Source organism: Haliotis asinina, chromosome 2, assembly GCF_037392515.1.
Source record: "Haliotis asinina isolate JCU_RB_2024 chromosome 2, JCU_Hal_asi_v2, whole genome shotgun sequence".
Classification (NCBI taxonomy): Eukaryota; Metazoa; Mollusca; class Gastropoda; order Lepetellida; family Haliotidae; genus Haliotis; species Haliotis asinina.
Genome location: NC_090281.1, coordinates 86,734,431 through 86,758,424, shown reverse-complemented (window position 1 = coordinate 86,758,424; position 23,994 = coordinate 86,734,431). Strand labels below are relative to the sequence as shown.

Genomic DNA, 23,994 nt, shown 5'->3' with positions numbered 1-23,994 from the left:
ATCTGTACATTGCTGAGAAAACATCTCCCAACTGTAACAGATGACAAGTTTGTTAAACACAGCCCTTGTCCTGTAACAAGTCCAGTTTCATCATGCATGAAGTATCATAAGATTACTCATGCACCCTATAGGTAGCAATCTTCCATGCTTTTGCATACCCCCTGTTTAAGACCCTCTGTTAGTAGTCTGGGGTGGTGGGGTAGCCTAATGGTTAAAACATTTGCTTGTCACGCCAAAGACATGGATCCGATTCCCCACATAGGTACAATGGATGAAGCCCAGTTCTGGTGTCCCCCGCCATGATATTGCTGGAATGTTGCTAAAAGTGGCGTGAACCTAAACTCACTCACTCACTCACTCACTCACTCAAAAGTGTTCAAAGAGACTGTTGTATAAGCATGCTCTTGTTAGACAAAACTAAGCCTCATAAAATTTGAAACATACACAGTTGGAAAGAAAGTTATAGGAAAGAGACTGTCTTCCTCTATCTAACTTCAGTACTTGAATGGACAGTATTCTTTTATGTCATCAATGTGATCAGCATCTTGTCAATGTATAAAATGTGCTGGAGTTCTACATGACCAAACATCATTAACAAAAACATATTGTGACACAACAGGTTGTTATTACAAATTTAGGGATTGTTTATGAAGTGGTGATGTTGCATTGTGAATGGAGTATATTAATTAGCATTGATTTGAATGTTTTTATAAAAGGGATTGCCTTATAAACAAAGTAATATTCGGTAGCAGTATCCATGTGCTATGTACAGATCTTTTCATATGGTATATTTCTTCACGTGAACCTGTTGTCAAGCGCCATACCTCATTATAAAATGGTTGTTTGGTGACATGCGATATTGCCACATATCATACACCTGTGTGGGTGTTTAGGATAGCCGATCGAGCCTTGTGTCACCCACCCAGGTGAGGTGTACCTGGAGCTGATAAAACATTGACTCCTGCAGGTAGACAGAAAGGTAACGATTGGTTGAAACTGAAATAATGCATATCATTTGATTATGATATCACAACATGGATGATGATAATACAGGTGCAGGTGATGGGAATATTAATGAAACAATGTGATTGATGATGAGGAGAGTGATGTTAATAATCATAGTGAGTGAGTTTAGTTTTACACCACTTTTAGCAATATCCCACCAATATCACAGCAGGGGACACCTGGTAAGAATTCATTCTTCACACGTTGTTCCCTTGTGGAGATTCGTTGGGTATAATGCTGTGATTTTTTAAAAGAAGTATATTATTTAAATGATGATGCTGATGCTGCTGATGCTGCTGCTGATGATTATCATTATTGTTATTGTCGCCATAAATATATCATTAACATCAGCGACAATAACAACAGCAAAAACAACAATGACAGCAACAACAACAGCAGCAGAGTGTGATCTCTACATGATCTCTGCTCTACTTACCAGCCATGCACACATAAACCTTTCCATCTCCTCTGCCAGGACTCTGGGCCCATTTTCCATATATACTACAGTATGCTACACGTTTGTCAAGCAGTCATGTATCAAATACCATTCGTTCTCTGAGGTTTGTATAGCCCATACAATACCAAAGTTTTTTTTACATCAACCCAAGCCAAAAATTGATGTCTAACCTTCATTATACAGCACTACAAGGCAGCATGTTACATGACAATTCATCCACAATTTTGCCACAGAATGTGTAACCTTCTTTCAGTCCATCATCCATCCAAGCCCTTCATTACTATAACCAAAGATAGTCACCCGCTCTTTCACTCCCTTCTCTCCTCACTATAACGCCAATCTCCCGCAGTATGGTCACATGACAATCTATACCTAGGACTATTACCGATGCAGAGGCTCTCAATAATGAAAGTAGACACACTCTTTCAACAGGTGCCAACATTACATTTTATGTAAGTATTGTCTATTAATCGTATTAACGACAGACTTTTGCAAATCGTCTTAATTAGTGAAACTCTACTTCCATGTCCACATTTATAAGTCCTGTAATCTGCATAGTAAATACAGGTGTATCATAAGTGTCAAGCTGCCTTACCCAGTCACGATACAAATGTCGCAATATTTTGTGTGTTGCAACACGCAGGGGTTTTGTAAGAATGTTCAAGGCGGTTCGTAGTGTATCCTAACACCACAGACAACATGCTTTTGATTGATGTTTGTCTGTTGCGGAAAAAGGTATGTTTAACAATGTTAAATCATTCTTCACTGAAAGACAAAAGAGTGGGATATCACCCTCTGTGATATTGCTTGAACATTGCTAAAAGCTGTGTAAAACTCAACTCACTCACTCACTAACACACTATGTGAAATATGCAGTTAAAAAGTTTAACTTCACCAAAGCAAAAAGAGTATTTTGAAATAAAGTTGGATGATCTGACGAATATTAGACAACTCGCATTCTTAATGTTTCACTTGACACAGATTTACTTTGAAAAGTACTGTAGATACTTTTGAAAATGTAACCACAGACAAGTTAATTTTTGTACGAGATCAAATACAATGAAACTGACTTTTATCAAGCATCTGTGAAACTTTAACATTCACGGTAAAAATTACAAGGTTTTTACATACTACTTTAATGGTGCTATATTTTCTTTAAAATGATTTATAGTATGTACAAGAAATATATATTGCCATAAAATTGTTTTTGCTAATTAACAGGTGCTCACTTAATAAGATTGCTCACATAGTAGTCTAGATGTTGATCTGTGTCTACTGAATCCGGGATCAGGTGGTAAGTTTTACTGACTTGACTGACACCTGACACATGGTTGAGAGTGACATAAAACAACAAATTAGAGCTATTAGACATCCATTGTTAAAGTGATATGACTATATAGATTAACATGGTACATTAAAACACTACTATGGGTTAGTTATGCTATACTACTAGGGGTTAGTAAGTTATGCTATAATGCTACCATATGTAAGTATCCTCAATGGATTAATATGTTGCATTAATACAATAGCATGAGAATGTTATATTCCTGTGTAGATCCAGGTTAGAACTGATCTTCAGGAAACCCATGCTTGTCAAAAGAGGTAACATGATCGGGTGGTCAGGCTTCCAGTGAGTGAGTGAGTTTAGTTTTACACCGCACTCAGCAATATTACAGCTATATGGCGGCGGTGTCAGGCTTCCAGACTTGGCTGACACATGTAATTGTATCCCAGTTTCGTAGATCGATGCTAGTGCAGTAAAGTCCATGCTGTACTATATGTATACTGTAGTAAGATCCATGCTGTACTATATGTGGACTGTAGTAAAGTCCATGCTGTACTATATGTGGACTGTAGTAAGTCCATGCTGTACTATATGTGGACTGTAGTAAGGTCCATGCTGTACTGTATGTGGACTGTAGTAAGTCCATGCTGTACTATATGTGGACTGTAGTAAGTCCATGCTGTACTATATGTGGACTGTAGTAAGTCCATGCTGTACTATATGTGGACTGTAGTAGAGTCCATGCTGTACTATATGTGCACTGTAGTAAGTCCATGCTGTACTATATGTGGACTGTAGTAAGTCCATGCTGTACTATATGTGGACTGTAGTAGAGTCCATGCTGTACTATATGTGCACTGTAGTAAGTCCATGCTGTACTATATGTGGACTGTAGTAAGTCCATGCTGTACTGTATGTGGACTGTAGTAAGGTCCATGCTGTACTATATGTGGACTGTAGTAAGTCCATGCTGTACTATATGTGGACTGTAGTAAGGTCCATGCTGTACTATATGTGGACTGTAGTAAGTCCATGCTGTACTATATGTGGACTGTAGTAAAGTCCATGCTGTACTATATGTGGACTGTAGTAAGTCTATGCTGTACTATATGTGTACTGTAGTAAAGTCCATGCTGTACTATATGTGGACTGTAGTAAGTCCATGCTGTACTATATGTGGACTGTAGTAAGGTCCATGCTGTACTATATGTGGACTGTAGTAAGTCCATGCTGTACTATATGTGGACTGTAGTAAGTCCATGCTGTACTATATGTGGACTGTAGTAAGTCTATGCTGTACTATATGTGGACTGTAGTAAGGTCCATGCTGTACTGTATGTGGATTGTAGTAAGTCCATGCTGTACTATATGTGGACTGTAGTAAGTCCATTCTGTACTATGTGTGGACTGTAGTAAGTCCATGCTGTACTATATGTGGACTGTAGTAAGTCCATGCTGTACTATATGTGGACTGTAGTGAAGTCCATGCTGTACTATATGTGGACTGTAGTAAGTCCATGCTGTACTATATGTGGACTGTAGTAAGTCCATGCTGTACTATATGTGTACTGTAGTAAGTCTATGCTGTACTATATGTGGACTGTAGTAGAGTCCATGCTGTACTATATGTGCACTGTAGTAAGGTCCATGCTGTACTGTATGTGGACTGTAGTAAGTCCATGCTGTACTATATGTGGACTGTAGTAAGTCCATGCTGTACTATATGTGGACTGTAGTAAGTCCATGCTGTACTATATGTGGACTGTAGTAAGTCCATGCTGTACTATATGTGTACTGTAGTAAAGTCCATGCTGTACTATATGTGGACTGTAGTAAGTCCATGCTGTACTATATGTGTACTGTAGTAAGTCCATGCTGTATTCCATGTGGACTGTAGCAGAGACCATATACTGATATATGGTCTCTGACTGTACTAAAGTCCATGCTGTACTATATGTGGACTGTAGTAAGATCCATGCTGTGCTCTACGTGTACTGTAACAAGGTCCATGCTGTACTCCATGTGGACTGTAGTAAAGGCCATTCTGTACTATGTGTGGACTGTAGTAAGTCCATGCTGTACTATATGTGGACTGTAGTGAGTCCATGCTGTACTATATGTCCTCTGATGCCAGTCAGCTCAGGTGCCTTCAGGGTGTCTGTATATTGATTATTGTTCCACACATAGATAATGTCAGCACATGTTGTAGATTAATGATTTGTTCCCTGTGTCGCTCAGTGCCCGGTAGGAATCATTGTTGTCACTTCCACCTGGTCGCTAGCCACATGTATATAGTAAAAGCAGACTGTCGATCTGAATCTGAATCTGATCATGAAAGGTAACGTTAACATTATGTCCAGCATTGATGCACCATGCTTTTGCATGTTCATCCCAGTTTCTGTGGTGTCTGGGATTCAACAATGGATATAATGGAGGGATGGGCTTCATTTTCGGAGCACAACTCGAAAACTGTTTAATATCTTACAGCAAAACTTGGCAGATATTTGTGGCCGACCACAAAGTGGTGCCTTTTGCTATTTACAATGTTTTGGCATTTTTATTTTTCCCGGTTTCCACTGAAACACTTCTGACTTTGTCTCAACATGGATGGATAGGCTTCGTTTCCAGAGCACAACTCGAAAACCATTTCATATCTTTCAACAGATCTTGGCAGATGTATTAGACAGATCTTGAAGTGGTGCCTTTTGCTGTTTACATAAATATGGCATTTATATTTTTCATGACTTCCATCGAAACAATTCAAACTTAATCTAAGAAAACATCAAGTAACTGTCAGATGATGTGTCCTATGTTGGGGGCCGGGTGTATATGTCATCTTCTGATGACACATGTGCAGGTTTGACATTCAACCATGTCATTAAACTTGACCTTCAAATACATTGTCATCATGTCTTTCTTAAACGACCAGCATGGTGGGGTAGCCTAGTGAGGTTTGATTCCCATCATGGATAGAATGTGTGAAGCCTAATTCTAGTGTCCCATGCCATGATATTGCTGTAATAATGCGAAAAGCAGCATAAAACTACACTCACTCACTCACTCACTCACCAGCACTGGTTACTGGGAACCTATTATATACTGTAGGAGCTTATGGAGCTACTTTGGACGTACATGTGACCTGTGTTCCTGGGTTCGAATCCTAGTTTGGCTAATTTATGTCATTACCAAGCACATTTAGTGGGTTTCACCCATGAAGTAAGAATCTGAGGCAGGACAGGAATGACGCTGACATGGCACAATATAATGGGCATACAGTAGTGACAAACACAACTTACTCACTACCTGTAGATTGGGGCGTATGATACTTGGTATGTATCCAAGATAGTCATATTCAAGGTGAAGGTTGTGTGTTTATAAGGTTCAGAGTATTGATAACCACAGGTTGCCTAAGAGGGGTGATCGAGTTGCATATTGTGAAGCAACGTAGTGATTTCTGAACATTAGTATCACGCTAACTTTAATTATTATCCAGCTATTGTTATTGTTATCATTGATATTCACTGTACAAGGTTGGTCTTTATCTCCGATTTCCGCTTCCATTTCAGTTTCTGGTTGTTTCATACTGCACACAGTGTTGTAGATTGTGGTGAATATGTGTACATCAATACAACTGAAAATACAATGAACATGTTAATTTAACAAAGAACCATAGTTATCAGACTGACTTATCCAAGCAATATTTAGCTTAATCTACAATCAACAGATACTGAATCAGAACCAAACATTAAGACATTCTAAATTTTATCAGGTTGTCTATTAAGTTTAGTTTTAAGATTAAATAAATATATTTTTTTTTAAATGCAGGAGTATCACAGCATTAGAGTTACGTACGTCTCATTTGGAATTCTAATACTGTTAAATTTAGCGTTGACGGTTGAATTCAGCCATTAAACTTGGCAATATGAAGCATTAGGACACTACAAACATCGTTAACTCTTACAACTTAACATTGAGAGTGTGCTTATTGGAAGGGGCTTAATTACATAACACATCCTGACTAGCTGTAAGATTGTTGATGTGTAAAAAAATAATCTTTCACTCACTCACTCGCTCCATGAAATAATCATTATGTTGACACAAACTTACTTGAGACTGATCAGTCTTGTGGTTGTGTGCATAACACACCTCTTCTCACGACTCACCTGAGATTTGATTGATTCCCATGTATCTAGGTCAAAAAAAAACTCAAAATTTTCCCCTTAATAGTATATGATGATAACTAGACACTTCAATCCAACATTTCATTAACAATTAATGCAAAGATTGTTAAACAGAATATAATTTTGAAGTTAATCAAGTCTTTTAATCATTAAAACAATCTTTAAAAAGGATAAAAATTTCATCTTCATTCCAGATAAATGTCAGTACATTAAAATCGTAATTGAAAAAGTTCTGTTTTATTAACAAACATAATTAATAATGAAGTGAAAATGACACCAAAATGAACTAACATAACTAGGGACATAGAGCCATATTCAAACGTACTGACAATATAGTGTTTAGTAATCCACACAAGAGAATGTATGTGTTCACTTAAATCTCATATTGTCCTGTTCCCAATGTCTCCCAGTGCAATGCATAGTGTGCACAGTGATTTTATCACTTTGTTGTTCCCTGACTGGGTCAGCCAAGCAAGAACATGCAGATAAGAGAGACAGACCCCGACATGTTCCAGGAAGGCAATTAGGACATGTTGATTAGTAGGGTTTAGCACTATACAGCCTCACTCCCTGAGTGGGGGCGGCTACTGCGAAGGGGTGTGGCTGCTGCATTCTGTGATTTGTTGTCCTTGGAGACAGATGTGCGATGGGAATCAATACATGGATGTGTGATTCGTCAGCTACCTGGTTTTCAGAATATGTCATATCCCAATAGTCTGTCATGTTCATGGAATAGTATACATGGCATGGGTTGTACAGGTGGATTCAAGAATTCTGAAATGGCTAGTTTGGACGTTAGGAAGAGCGATGAGGTGCATGCTACCAAAGTCAGTAATAGATAGTTATTAAGGATGTCCATCAGAAACAATCTCCTGATATGCCAGTCTATTAAACTAGCATGGCACATCAAATTAACTACCTAAAAATGAATAAGAGGGTCCCTTGAATAGAGTAATCAGGTTAATGCTTGTATTTACCTGTTGATCTATGTCACAGAATGTAAGATGGCAGACAAACTAGGAGGTGTTTGAATGAACTGAGTGAAATTGCAGTTGCTGCCAAATAGCTCAGTTCTCGTCTGCCTCTGTGAACTGCATCCTTGTTTTATCAAAGGGTTCCTTGTGAGGAAGTGCTAGGGCCCCAAAATAAACGTCTATTTGCTATTGCATGCTTGTTAAAAATAGGGTAGGTGATTTTATCTTTTCTTTGCAGCTATGAATGTTGTCAAGGATACCATATCATGTTGTAAGAATTCCTTGTGATGAAACATTGAAAGATTTTCCTATCAAATCAGTCTTCATGTTATGTATTTGCAGGTGTTGTCAGTGAGAGCCCACTGTGCCAATTCAGTTCAAGCCATTTTAGCCCTATGTACACTGAAAAACATGAAGATTTCATACTCGATTTGGATGCAAATAATGAGTTGATATGCACTCCAGTCATGATTTTTGCCTTGGTTAAGAAAAGGTTTAGTGTGCAGGTTAGGTGTGTTAGGATAAGGTTGGTTAGGTAACCAGAAATGGACATATTTTTGTTCTGGCCTGTGATGCATGTTGTAGATGGCTACACTCCGACTGGCAGACAACGGTTTGGTGCTGACAAACCAGCCATTATCAGGGATTTGAACCACAAGAGCTTGCTATCTGACTCTTCTATGGACTATTTTCTAGTTAAACAGCCAAAGGTTATGGATGTCAAGTTATTAGGAATGTGGCATGCGTTAATCATTATACAGAATTGGTATCCATAATGTTTGCCTCAGTATGTGTAGAACTTCTAAGTCCCCCAAATTATATTCACAACAGACGACTGAACAAATAATGTTAACTGTATGAGCTGATGGAATCTGCCCTCACCTGAACAAAATGAAATTGTCATTTTATATAATTGTAGTGTATACATGGGTAGATCAATTAACTAACATAGGAAATGACACACAGAAGAACTTTGTTTTTAATCAAATATGTTGTGTTCACATAAAGATTCCAAGTCACAGCTACCTGAGCTTGTCTTTATTGCTTTGTTAACACAGCACTTAGCAATATTCCATAATGTCAGCCTGTGCTTGTCATAAGAAGCAACTACTAGGATTAGATGCTTTGGATGATTTGTCCCAATATCTTAGGTTGTGCTCCTGATGCCATTCGAAGGAATGTGCTCCAGACTTGTGATTTGTTGACCATTGTCATAGGCCTGGAATGCCTTTCACAAAGCACTAAGGTTATCGTAAGGTAAAAGTGTTAAAGAATGGGAGTTAAGGTTAACCTTACTAAAGTTTGCTTTGTGAAAGGAGCCCCAGGAATATTGCTCAGAGTGGCATGAAACAACAAACACTAAACTGTTATTCTTTCAGCGATATTTACAAATATGAATTTGCTGTTTCAGACAATGGTCGATGTTGCAACACTGGGTTGCAGAGGTGCTGACAGCATGGATATGACGTCATCCACTGGGGGCGATGATGTCATACCAAGGGGTATGACCAGTCGTGTTTGTGATAGACGCAAGAAGTCATCAAACGTCATACATCATCTCGTCGGTGACAACCTCCTTGTACCTCAAACCAGCAGTGCCTGCAGCGTTTTCGTAGCATCCTCCACATGTAGCAATAACCACAAACAGCGCAACAAAGATTCCACACTGCCAGGACATGATATGTTTACTGTTTTCTCGAATGGAACTGATGACACCACACACCACAAAATTGATAATTTCACTGTTCCTGGAACAAGCAGTTCTGCTGATCTTTTAACAGTACCATCTTCAAATAGCAGTGACATTACTGGGAAAGTTGATGAAGATTTTCTCATGCCTGGAACTAGCGGTGCCTTTGAGAGAGTGAATGATGTCATACAGTGGAGAGACTTATCAGAGCCGTCTGCTCAAAGTAATAATGCCTTGCACCAGAATTCGGATGATTTTGATTTTCCTGAAACAAACAAGGATTGCAATATGTTTACAATGCCATTTTTCTGTACAGATAAGGATATAAAACAAAGAGTGTCTTCTGATTCCCCAGTGCCTTTGACAAGCCATAATAATGATGTTGATATGACATCATACTTGAATAGAAATGTTGGCAAGAGTCCAATGTTGTCCAATGGAACAAAGGATATTAATGATGAAGAACCAATGGCATGCACTTTTGACAATAGCTGTGATAATAAAGGTGACTCAAAGCAACGCAATGACAGCGGTATTTCAATGTCAGATTGTGAATATGTGGAAAAGCATAATAATTTCGTTGATAGCAGAAATGGCCGATTGTCCTCAACCGATAGTGCTTTGGATGACTCTTTCAAGGATCAACATTCCATTTCATACTTGGACCAATCAGTTACTCATTCTGTGATGCACACTGACAGTGCCTTTGACAATCAGCCAATCGTTTGTGACAATATTGCTGACAGTGGACCAGTGAAACTGTCTGATACATTCCCCTCCAGCCTCTGTGATATTCCTGCCTCATCTGTGGTGAGTCTGGCCCTTTAGTTTAGTTTATATAAGCTGGTTTAGGACAGATTATTTTATTTTGATAGTGAAAAAATTGATTGTGAACTCCATTGTTTTAATGTATTGTTCAGGATCTTGTCAGAATAGATGTAATACTGAAAAAGAGTCACTATTTACAGGACAAATGTTTGATCCAAGGGAGATAATCTTATTCCAAGTTAAATTTATAAGAAATATCAGAGACCATATGATCTCTGTATATGTTTATCAGAATTCAAATAAAATACAAAATAAATTGAATTATTTCAAAGATGTGCAAGAATACAGACATCCTTACCAACACAAGCTAAGAATTCATGTATTACTTCCATATTTTCTGAAATGTGTAAAATATTTGCATAGGTTAATTAATATATATTTATGCTTGAGCAAACTGGTAGAAAGGTGAAAACTAGAACCTAACCTGTGTCAGTATTCTGATCTGTAAAAAGTAAAAAATTGATCCACCATTGTTTGTTGTTTTAGACCACATTCAGCAATATTCCAGCTATATGGCGGCAGTCTGTAAATAATCGAGTCTTGACCAGACAATCCAGGATCAGCAGCATGAACATCTGTCCACGGGAATGGGATAAGATGTCATGTGTCAACCAATTCAGAAAGGCCTGACCGCAAGATCACGTTACTTACCTCTAAGTGTGGGTCCCTGAAGACCAATTCTAAGTGGTTTCGATAATAGTGACAGGATAAGATGTTTTGGGGAGACTATATGCTTCACAAAGACAGACAATTGTTGTTTTAAACTCTATAGACGTTGTTTGGGAGATAGGTGCTTCACATAAGACTTGTAACATACATGCTGGTCACTTGAGGCAGGGTAGACTAGAAGCCTAATGGTTTAAGCGTTTGTCATCAGGCTAAGGACCCAGGTTCGATTTCCCAAATGGGTACAATGTGTGAAGCCAATTCTGGTGTTCTGGTGTTCGCTGCTGTGATATTGCTGGAATATTGCTAAAAACGGTTAAAAATCTAACTCACTCACAAGAGGCAGCATAATGAATTAGGTAGTAATGATCAATGGATCATGTGTCATGTATCATTTCTAACAATACTGATCAGTGGTATGTAATACCAGAGACCATCTATTATATGGTCTCTGGTAATACCTCTTATTTGCTGGTGCAGAATTTAACAACAAACACACACTGACATAATTATGTTTTGTGGAGAAACAGAATTGTGATAATTATTTTGTTTCATTTACACAAACAGTATACTGAGTGTAACTTCCAGATGATCTTATGGGTATATTGTGTCTGGTGGTTATGTTTCAAAACAAGCAGCAGTCACTGGACAGAGCCAAAAGAAAGTGTTTCAGCCATTTTACCGCAATATGGTCAGCAGGGTTATCTCCCTTTAACAAAAGCTGTCAAGCTGTTTCTGCTTGTGAATATTTTGTAAGATGTTCATCATATTTTATATCATGGAAATCTTGTGATAATGTATATATGTCTACGTATCACTGCTCACATGAATTCAAGTTACTGCTAAATATGAATGCATGCTCGTACACTTTTTTTTAAGTCATCTCACATGTGACTCAGACTGTCAAGTTAGCAAGAGGCTTTCATGTATGGATAGACACCTCCTTTTAAGGACCCACTTTGTTACAGACACAAAGACACTGCTAAACACAAACAGGTACTAACTGCCAACAATCTTCTAATTTGGGTTCATGACTTTTGAGTAAATTGTGGTTCGTTTTTAGGGGAAGTAATCATTAAAGCTCATTTCATTTAGTATGACTGTTATTATCGTTTATCAGACAGTAACATACTTGATAGTAGATGACACTTTGTTGTGGACAGCATACATTGTGGGTACCCAGTGCATAGCCCGCTGTCATATAGCTAGAATATTGCTGAGTGGGGCATAAAACTAAACTCACTTACTCACTCACTCACTTAGTGCCTAACAGGCAGCTTAGGTTATCCAAGGTAATAATGTACTGGTGCTGAGTTGGTGCTCTAAATGAACACATTATTTTCATTATTATTTTATGTGAGTTTTGTGTAAGTAGATGAGAGTAGCATCAATGTAGGTGATATTTATTATTTAAGAATTTGGCACAAACATGCCTCCATAGTTTTGTTGACACATTGTTAAACAGCTCTTTTGAAGAGCATGAACACTGTATCATTGTAAGGAATAAAACCATTACTGTATTTTTTCAACTTTATATCCTGTAAGATCCCCATAGATCTGATATTTTTACGAAAAGTAGATTTACATTGTTTTGGGTTTTTTTTGAAAATTTTGAAGCTGTTTGGCCTTTGAAAGCCATGTGGTAATAGCATTTTAGCTGCCCCCTGCTCCCTGCTAATGAAGGAATTTTGCGAAAAAGTGCAGCTTTAAGTCACTTTTTCAATGCAGGAACTATGAAGCCGAGAGTTTTGTTGGTGATCCCTAAGAAAACTGAACAGAATTTAATCTAATTCATTGGACTTAATAGGCATGTTTTACTCTTCACACAGGCTTTCGTTTGGGCATGTCATTCTGCAGTTTGTAAATGAGTTTAAATTTCAACTAGATTAATCAGCTAGTCTCTGAAGTGAACATATAATACAGAGGAGTGAGTGAGTGAGTTAAGTTTTACGCCGCTTTTAGCAATATTCCAGCAAGATCACAGCGGGGGACACCAGAAAATGGGCTTCACACATTGTACCCATGTGGGGAATCGAACCCGGGTCTTCGGCATGATGAGCGAACACCTTAACCACTACGCTACCCCACCGCCCCTAATACGGAGGAATGGTTGCTAAGGAATATTCATAATATATATTTAAAAGGAGTCCACTGACTTTCTTCCTGAAGCTATGGTAATCTAGATATACATGGGCTGTATTAAGTGTATTTGTTTCATGTATGACATGCTTAGCATGTTAGTCACTTTGTATCTGTTCACGTTATAAACTTTCATCATGATCTTTTCATGGCACCATTCATTTTGTTACAAGTTTCCCCATTTATGATCCTTGTATTGTCAGGTGAATGTTACACATAGGTGACAGCAGTGTGCGAAAGAGCCACTCGCCAGGTAGCCTGTGGCTAGTAAAAATTCAGTCAGGCCAGTAAATCTCCACAGTCAGTTCCCCAACTGGGGAATGAATTTTCATGGGGTCATTTGGTAAATATGTCATTCTCTTTGATTTGTTAAGTTCTAATTAACTTTTAAATCATGCAAGACTATGGCCTGATAAAATTTTCATGATAATAGCAGCTTAATGGTGAAATCTGGGTCAACATTCAAATTTCTGGCTCGTGAATTATTTTTTGGGCTTGTATCTTTCAGGCATAGCTAGCCCAAATGGTTAGCACAATATGGAAACTATTTTGCACTCTAGCTGACTGGGATATACCGTTTTTGCTGGATGTTAACTGACAGAAATACTGTGGCAATTAACCCAAATCACTCACAAACGTACTGTTCTTTCTTTGAAACACTGAGTTACAGTGGAAACTGTCTAACCCAACACTCATTGTTACTGAAGAAATAATTCAGTTTAGACAATGTGCCGGATTATGGAGCTGATGATAAATGTACAAGCCACTGATGGGTTTATAGATTATATGCCAGTGTTGACAACTTGCTTTATTGGACAGATGCGGGTTGTGACAGCTTTCACTGTATAACTATATACTGTTATATTCCACACTGAATACAGTAATGTTGCACATGAAGACATTAATATTCCCTTGTATAAATTATTAAAGAACCTCCTTAGAAAATGATTGATAAATTTGGAAAAATGTTAAAGTGTCTGGATACAGAGACTTGTATACTTAGATTCCAGATGACATATTTTCCTTCATCACAGGAGAGTGGCCCGTCTGTGATAGTGGAACGACAACCACGTGATTTTATTAAGTTGCTCAGTGAACGTCTGCACGTACCCGACTCCGATGAATTTGACACGGACGACAGTCACCAGATGCAATGTCAGCAGTTCTACCGGAGTCTGAGACTGGAAGTCAATGAGAAGATCATCTCAGACACCGATTCTGACAGTGCTGACTCTGGGGTCGCCGAGCACCGGAAACGTTCCTTCCACAGGCGACGAATGAGCAGGTATCGCCACAAAGGTGAGACTTGGCTTCGTGCTAACACTTCGTCTCTGCCAACAACATAAGAATCCCTTTTGGTACCAAAATTTTCCAAAGCACTTGATATTCTTTAGTTGTGGTAATGAATTAATGAAACTGAATTAGCTTTGTTTTACAATTGTGATAGAAAAAGAATTATCATCAAATGAACATACTTGAATTTATTACTCTGGATGCTCATACATCATTGTCCTGTGAAAACAACAGCGCAACTGGACATGTCAAATGGAAGGGCTGTAACTCTTATTGGTCAACACAGCTTGACCATTGGATAAACATTTATCCAATGGACTATGTAATTTGTATTTAAAAATGAATTCTCTGATCAACACAGCTGACTTGCGTAATATTTCATCTGAACAGTTTTGGATATATTTTCTTATATCTTTAGAAAAGTCACCTGTAGCCCATACACCCAACACATATTTGTATCATCTAATGTTTAGATTTTCTTATCTAGCTGTCTCATCTCTTCATACAGTTGAACTTCATCCCCATATGTTGAACTGGTTCAACTTGTTGAGTTCATGAAGAAAAGATTCTCTCCATACATCATGTATGCTTGTTTTCTTACTGTTAATCCACAACAGACAATCCAGTGATTGTCCTCGTGAGCACTGACCCATGAAACTCTGATTTACTGTTACTCAAGTACCATGACACTGAGTATTTAAAACTATACAATAAAATCTGGGTTATTTACAGCGTACGTATTCAAAAATTGTGAAAATATATGCCATAAAGCTAATATCCTTGGACGAGAACAGAGGTGAGGTGAAACAGGTTTAAACCATTCATGCACATATGTGTAGCTATTTTGTGCTGGTCCACTGATGATGGAGAGTGAGACCATGCTGAAGTTTGACATGGATACACAACCCTGGTATATACCAATTTCAAACAGAGGAATCTTGCTTTATCCCTTTAATTCACCATCTGGTATGATATGGCCAGGGAATAAAATAATATACCTTCTGCTCTGCATTCAAATGCTTTATCTCCTACACCACAGAGAAATATAGATCCTAATGAAAGGTTATGGTTGTGTTGGTGAATGTTCAAGTAGGCAGGACCATTCAGTCATAAATGGCATGATGCAGTACATGTGCAAATCACCAACAAACACAATGGAAGATGAAAGTGCTCATTCAGTGATTATTTTCTCTGCGTTCATTCATTTGTTCCTGCAGATTGTATTTCAGTAGTAACATTTCCTTTGCAGTCATATTACCACATTTTTTGTGTAAAATATTTGCTGCTTCAAAATTTAGTGCCCCCAGGTACCAAATGTGAGACATTTTTGCCCAAAACGTTAAAACATCAAATGGACTCAGGCACATATAATCATCTCAGGCCCATGATGACCCTAAAACCCTACCTACCTATGTATCCACCACATTAAAGCAGAACAAGGGAGACAATCCTCATTTAATCAGTTTAATTTGTGATACTGTTACCAATCAAAAACAGTTAATCCTCTACGTAATTACCATTGCTTCATTTCCTTTCAGTCATGTCCTGACTTTCTACTTCAGTAGGGCATTTGGATGGCCTTGTGGTTAACACCAAATATCTGTATGTGATCCCTTACATTTGTACAGTGTGTGAAGCCCATTTCTGTTTGTTTTGCTTACACCCCACCCCAGGTCCACTTCTCTGTGAAATTGCTAAAAGCCTCATAATAACTAAACTCATTCATTCATTCATTTCAGCAAGGCAGAGTTTTTGAGAAGTTATTTTACAGCACTTCATCCACTAAAGAAATGTATCACACATGAGATCCCAATGGTGAATTGTTTTTGCATTGACGTCACAACATGCTTGAGTTTTCAAATAATAACACCCTCAATCTGTATATCAAAACCATTAAAAATACATATATGATACCAACAAATCTACAGACTGATTAAAGGTGTACAGTCAGACTTTCATGGCAAGCTGCACATTTCTGTGTTATATATCCATATACTTACCATTACCAGATACATTTTGAGTGATATATGTCAAGTATGCATGAAAATTTTGAAAAGTCCATCAATGTCAACAGAACAACTGTGTAAAATACTTAAATGCTGTAATTTCGGCAAGTGTGTCAATATTTCTGTTGAGTTCTAAACATACTGATTAAATACAGGAATCGTATGCATGTCTTGAACTAACTTATGTATGAAATTATGAATATTTCTACTTGAAAATATTGGCGACATTATAAGGACAGTAAGTAGTCAATTTATGATGCCATACAGGTAACCGGGCCAAACTTCAGCCTACAAAGAAGAGTTATCTCCCTTGCACCTCTCAATCAAAAGAATACCTGATTCCACTGGAACATGACATGACAAATATACTCATGTTTAATTCATAGCACCAAGAACAAAAGCAAGGCTGCTCTTTAATGTTAGTTTTAAAAATATCAATCTCAGTGCAAATCAATGAAAATGCCATCCAGATATATAACATTGTAGAAATATTCACATCGATCTTGAAACCAGTCCAAGATATTAGCAGACTAGATAACACCACTTTTGCACTGTGTATACCTTAAAGTTTACATAATCAGATGTGAGACTGATGTGAGTCAGAATTGTATATCAAAGCATGTTAACAGGTGCCTTGAATATATTGCCATGAGGCATAAGCTGTGACATTCTTTTGCATATGACACTGTGCGAAGATTATAACAAGACGGTGTTGGTAAATATTTTTTACCACTGATATACCACAATCTTAATTGAAACCTACATTATAAGAATTTTTTATCATTAATTGTTGCTTAAATAATCAATTTCTCAATTGAACACCTTTGTCTATTATAAATCGACAAGGTAGTGGATTCTATTTTTCCTGGTGGCTATTTATGTTAAAATACTTAAACCAGTCCAGTTTGGTTGCTTATTTCAAACTGAGTTGGGTAGCCAAGTTGTTAAAGAGTTTGCTTCTCATGCTGAAGACCCACGCTTGATTCCCAGTAATGTGTGAAGCCCATTTCTGGGGTTCCCTGCTGTCATATTGTTGGCATATCACAAAAAGTAGCAAAAATCATGCTCACTCCCTATTTCAGTTTTGAAATTTCCATGTAGGTTTTTGTCATTTCGTGTTTATCCAAATGATAATTCTTTTGCTCAAATAAAACAAAGCTTTATTATTTTCTGAGTGAGTGAGGGAGTTTGATTTTACACCACTTTTAGCAATATCCCAGCAATATCAAGGTTGGGGGAGACCAGAAATGGGCTTAACACATTATAACCATGTGGGGAATCAAACCTGGGTCTTTGACATCACAAGTGAATGCTTTAACCACAAGACTACCTAACACTCTTACTGTTTTCTGAGCATCTTGTAGTTTTGAAACATATAAAAATTGACTTCAGTATGTTTTTCTCCTATTTTAGGAGGTATAATTTGGTAGAAACATTATGCTCACTTTGCATTTGAGCAATTCACAGCTATTTCTTTTCATTTTGATTTTGATGAACAAAGTATATGGACACATTCAGTAGCAGAAATATTTTGTTCAGATTTGTTTTATCACCTGTCATTTATCTTTACACCCAGTATTCTAACATGGTTAGCTATTCTGGAAACGTTCGTAACCCTACAAATTTCCTCAGCCCATTCTTAGCACCTTGGCTATGATCAAAGTTATGAATTCTTAAGGCTACGAACGTTTCGAGAATAAGGGCAATGGTTCATTTCTTACAGTGACCTTACTGTTCAACTTTTTCATCCCACTTCTGGTGTCCCCAGCTGTGATTATTGCTGGAATATTGCTAGAAGTGGCACAAAACCCAACTCACTCACCTCATGAAATATCATGAACGTACAGTCTCTTATGGCTGACAAGTAACCACCTTAATTAGAATCAAGACAGAAGAATGTTCATAATTAAACCTTGTCTTGTAGAGAACAATTTAAACATAACCTAAACACATTGTTTATTTACTCAGCATTTAGATACAAAAATGAACATGGCATCTGGATATAAATTTACACCATCATACAAGCTTATTAGTTCATTATTTTCAATCAATTTTCCAATCAATATTTTGTATCCTAATTAGTTACTGGTGCATATTACAACAACTGATACAATGTTATTGACGCTTGATATTTTTAGAAGTATATTTCTTACAGCTGTGTATGTAAACAAATTCCTGGGTGTATCATGTAGCCTGCTACCCTGTCAACCGTTCAGTGTCAACAACATGGCGTGGCCTGATTTGCTCACTCTATACGCCTGACGTGGAACGGCTTTAGCAACATCTTGACAACCCCAGCAAACATGGCCAGGCTTGGAAAGTGTGACTCCATGAATGGGGTCAACCAACCATAACTGCCTTATATTCTGACAACATAGTGTGTTCTATGAATACTTATAACTACACAGGCTTACAACAATACTTTCTCACTGTATAAGAGATCTGTACTAATTGTGACATTTTTTCGAGTTGAATCATTTGTAGTGACACAGAATAAGGTCGCTGATTCATGGCTGGTTTGTTCTCAGTATGTTCAGACAACTTTACAAGTGTACAAACTCCCATGCTCTTGTCGTGCTCTATGTGTTCAAACGTAAGCGAGGGCTCTAACTGTCATGGAGGTGACACGTTCCCTTGAGGATGTTGTTCATAAGACATTTTCTAATTTATTCAATATAATATTTCAAGTGATGAATAGGGTACTCTGGATTTTATATTTCTTTATATTAACCACAACATTTTAAGAGAGTCAATAGCCAATATAGATGGGTAAAACTTGTTGCCAGTAGGAATACCAAATCAATGATAAATAACGAAATAATGTAACAAGAAAATAATTGTATTGTGTAAGTGTGCAATTGTCAGAATCGTTTTTGAAAACTTTTCACTGTAGATTTTTTAATGTTGTATCCATAGAGCGTATAAATACCGGTTCTCAATTTACAAAAACAAAATCATGTAATCCAGACTCCAAAAACATATTCATGAATAATTTTCAACAATTTGTTGCAATATGTTCCTGAACTCCCTCATAGCTTAACCCTATTTAATTCACAAAGGAAGGTTAGTAAACTGGATGTGAAACAGGCAGGTGTGTTTCTGCATAGCGTCCCTCTTTATAAACAGGTGAGAATGTCTCACCAAGACTAGCTTCGAGTCTCTTATAACAAACTGACTTCCTTCAGACTGAGGTGCAATTGTGTAAAGACAAACTGAGGTATAATTGTTTATAAACATACTAAGGTATAATTATGCATAGACACAGACATAAATATGTATGCCTATAACCACGCTGAGGTATAAAAGTGAACAGGCACACAAAGGTGTAAATATAATATGGTAATAAGCTAACTGCAGCAGAAACAATTCTCACTAGTTCAGTTGAGAAACCCTACTTCATGACAGTATGTGTAAGAGCACCTGCACCATGTTATGAAATTGACTAAAATTATTTATGCACATATTTTAGACAGCTTTCACCAAGTGACCTCTGACCATTAAACGAAATCTTAAGGTTACAGTATCCCATCTTAGTATACTATGTTTTGTTCTTAAGGCTGTGGTAGTCCCACAACAAAGTCTATCACTGCACTGCTGTGTATCTGCTCCAGTACTGTGGATCATACAACAGAAAATTTGACCGCAGCTTTGGTGCGTTGTAGCAAGTCTAGACAAGACAAGCAACAACCTGGTTTGCATTGCCTCTTCAAACATGCGGTTTGTGCTGAAGCTGTAAATGTATTTGTTCAACAAGCTGTGTCAAGATTTCACCAACAGCCATTGCCACTTTGAAACGTATTAATTCTGACAGTTTTAACACAAATTACTACTGGCTGATTTTGAAATAAAAATTTGTCAAAACAATCAACCAACTGAAATAGATGTATCTATTGGATGCTAGTAACAGCTAGATGGTATACTGTGAGATAAAATATGCAGGTGTGATCTCATGTTAATGATTATGCTGGTGACACTGACCACTCAGATTTGGTCACCAACAAATGTACATGACCATATATGGGACCATTGGGACTTGCTGTTGTCTGTATGCTACCCCTAGAGTCCATATCACTCTTGGCAATTGTGAGCAGGATGTGCAAAAATATTATAAAAATTGATAAAATTTGTGGAAGGAAGAAACTACTTTGAATGATGTTGTCTCACATATACTGTACGTCATGTCTTCCTGTTAGTCCCAGTGAGACTTTGATATACGTTTGGCTGACAAATAAGCGAATGAAAAGAAGATGCAATATTTCATCACTGCCATTTGAAATGGTGGCTGTGTGGTAAAGTAATGTTTAATAAATATACTCTATTCATTTTCTTTTGGCATCTTACTGTTAAAATGTGTGTGTTTCTTATTCATTGTCTACAATGAATTTTAGGTCAGTAAATTGTAAACAGGGTAAGGCTCTTCAAGACTGTACATAGCAACCTGTCTCTGCTTGGAGTGAACACCATTTATACTACTCAAATTAAATTAGAGAATTCAGTCATATTGTTACATTAAATCTGAAATGGTGGTATGGTAGCTAAGAGGTCAGTGCGTTCGTTCATCGTGCCTAAAGACGCAGGTTTGATTCCCCATATGTGTTCTAAGCACAAAACCCAATTCTGATATTCCCTTTTATATATTATAGTGATATTGCTGGAATATTGTCGAAAGCGATGATAATTTGACTACAGTTATAAAAGAATTGAGTATCCTTTCACATTTTTTAACTTGATAAGAGTCTAATAAACCATTCTTGGGTCACGTGAAGCACATGTAAGGACAAATACTTCGAGGTGTTGGTTAAAAAAACCCCAAAACAATATAAAACCTTTTCAAGACATTGCCTGATTTATTATGCCCTTGACAGGTACGAGTCCAGCAGATAAATAAAGGGCAGAGGATGAAATATGATCATCCTGCTATTTAGTTTAACCTTGAATTTCGTACAAACTTTGCAGACTTCCTGCATGTTTCACACACAGGATGGCTGTCCCACACAAGATCCTCTTGCGGATATAAATTACCATTATAGTAGATCCTTGTCTTTCATGAGGACATCATTTCCTGATGTTTTTCAAGTTGAGCTCATCTATATATCACCAGTGAGTGTGTGAGTGAGTGAGTGAGTGAGTGAGTCATGAGGTGGGTGGGTGAGTGAGCGGGGATGTGACAAGGCAATTTAATTATTATTCACCTAGCAGGTAACAATTAATTGCAACTTTTTCACTGGACAGGTGCAACACTAAAATGATGTTAACTGAAAAAGATTCTAATTCTCAGATAAGGGGTGGTGGGGTAGCCTGGTGGATAAAGTGTCCCATTGTCGTGTCAAAGTTCTGAGTTCGATTCCACTCATGGGTACAATGTGTAAAGCCCATTTCTAGTGTCTCCCGCTGTGATTTTGACAGAATATTACTAAAGTGGTGTAAAACAACACTCACTCACTACTGTAAGATAAACAAACTGTGTTTTGCTATTTCTTGCTTACAAAATCTTCTCACACTGTTACGGACATATATTCACGCTCAAATTCAGTAATATTTACCAAGACTTCTGTTCATAAAACGAAACTCTCAATCTTTAGCAAACATTAGGGATTTCCAGTATATATACGTATACTTGCCCAAGTAATTGTAATCTTATGTGAATTGATCTCTTTTTTTTTGTTTTTTCGTATGTAAACATCTATTTGAAATTGAAAACATTTCAAATATTAACTAAGCTCATCTTTATGCTATTTTTTGGTTTGGTGTTCATGTAAACGAGGTGGTGGGATAGCCTTATTGTCAAAGCACTCGCTTGTCATGCCCAAGATCTGAGTTCAATTACCCACATGGGTACAATGTGTGAAGGCCTATTTCTGGTGTCCCTTGCAGAGATATTGCTGAAATGTTGCTAAAAACAGCTTAACACTCAACTCGCTCACTCTTCCTCTGGTAAGGGTCCATGAGAGACACTTGTAAAACACTTAAATCATGTCGAGCATCAACTGTAAAATGAAAGTTCATAATTAGACTTCTGTTTGACAAAGTTTTTCTCTAATCCTTGAAGCAAGATTGCTAACCTGCCAGCTGGTCGGTCTTTTTTAAATATGAACAAATATTATGATCTAACTAATTAATCAACTCAAAGCCTTCAAAAAGTCACAAGTCACAACAGGCATATTTGGCTGTTCACTCAAGATTTAAAGTGGCTGTATTTGTGTGAGCTCATTGTCCTGCACCTGCATCATATCTGTCATCTGATTGGTCAGTCTGACACTCCATCTCCATTATGTAACCAGCTTTCCAGGTCTCAAACACACAGATTTCCCCCACAGTGCAGCTTGCTTCATTGAAGCAGATACCTCAACAACAAAAGCACCTAGATATCATAACTTGAAAATTCTGTTCTTAGCTGTTCCACAGTTCAGTGAATTCACTCAGCAACAAAATGCATTAAAATGAGAGGAGAATCGGATAATTCTTTTTTTCTTCTACAAGATTATAAATCAAAACATAGTTCAAACACTGAAAGGTCCTGCAGTATGTAAAGTGTTTCTGATGTTGGAATGCATTTTAAGACCCTACACATAAGTGTGTGCACTGCTTTGTATTTATCAGTTTATCAAACCAATATGATTTTTATAGTTTTACATCTTTTACATCGAAGGAGTGAATTTTGTCATACAAATCAAGGTAAAATGAGAAAAGGCTCAGATGAGAACCAAACTCTGCATTACTAAAAACAACACTACATGCCAAAATCATTCAGTGTGGAAAAATTTGCATAGGGTGAGAGTTCCTTTGCATGCAACCTGTGAAGATCAGGGCTTGAAGTGATCTTCAGCAACCCATGCTCGTTGAAAGCAGCGACTAATGTGTTCTGGGGTCAGGTCTTCTGATGACTTGGTTTACATGTCATAGAATACCAGTACAGCAGATCGATGCTCCTGCTGTTGAACAGGTGATTGTATGGTCCTGATTTGACTATTTACAGACTGCCACCATATAGCTGGAATGTTGTGGAGTGTGTGGTAAACCTAACTCTCACTCACTTCACACAGAATATTTCTTATAAGAGAAATGTCCAAAATCTCATAAAAATATTTGGAAATGTTGCATTTATTCTTTTTCATATTTGATAATGAATGCACTGAACATAATATTAACATTGTGAAACTGGACACGACACAGTGTGTGTTCGGACATCTGTGCTGAAGTGTCCATATCTATCGTTTTGCTAATGTCATCAGCTGGCATATCAAGGTGACCTACATTCTCACTGTACTTATGACCACTCTAAACCCAAACACAATGGTGTTGATTTCTCACAAAATACACACCAACAATCATTCTTAGTTCAGTGAGTTTTGTATTGGAACAGTTTTTATCCAGTACATATTTTATGAAATTTGAAAAATCATTGAGGACAATACACATAAAGACATATTTCAGTTGATGGGGAAATATCTGAAGAGATTGGCATAGCAA

General features: G+C 37.4%; 1 protein-coding gene across 1 annotated transcript in view; it reads left to right on the top strand.

Moving 5' to 3' along the window:
• The window catches only part of LOC137274516 (uncharacterized), a 101,122-nt gene that overhangs the window by 34,836 nt on the left and 42,292 nt on the right, over positions 1-23,994 (top strand). Inside the window, exons 2-3 of the mRNA XM_067807743.1 lie at positions 9,314-10,402; positions 14,260-14,524. Of these exons, the coding sequence (XP_067663844.1) occupies positions 9,317-10,402; positions 14,260-14,524 (1,351 nt within the window). The 5' untranslated portion in view covers positions 9,314-9,316. The remainder of the gene's footprint in view (positions 1-9,313; positions 10,403-14,259; positions 14,525-23,994) is intronic.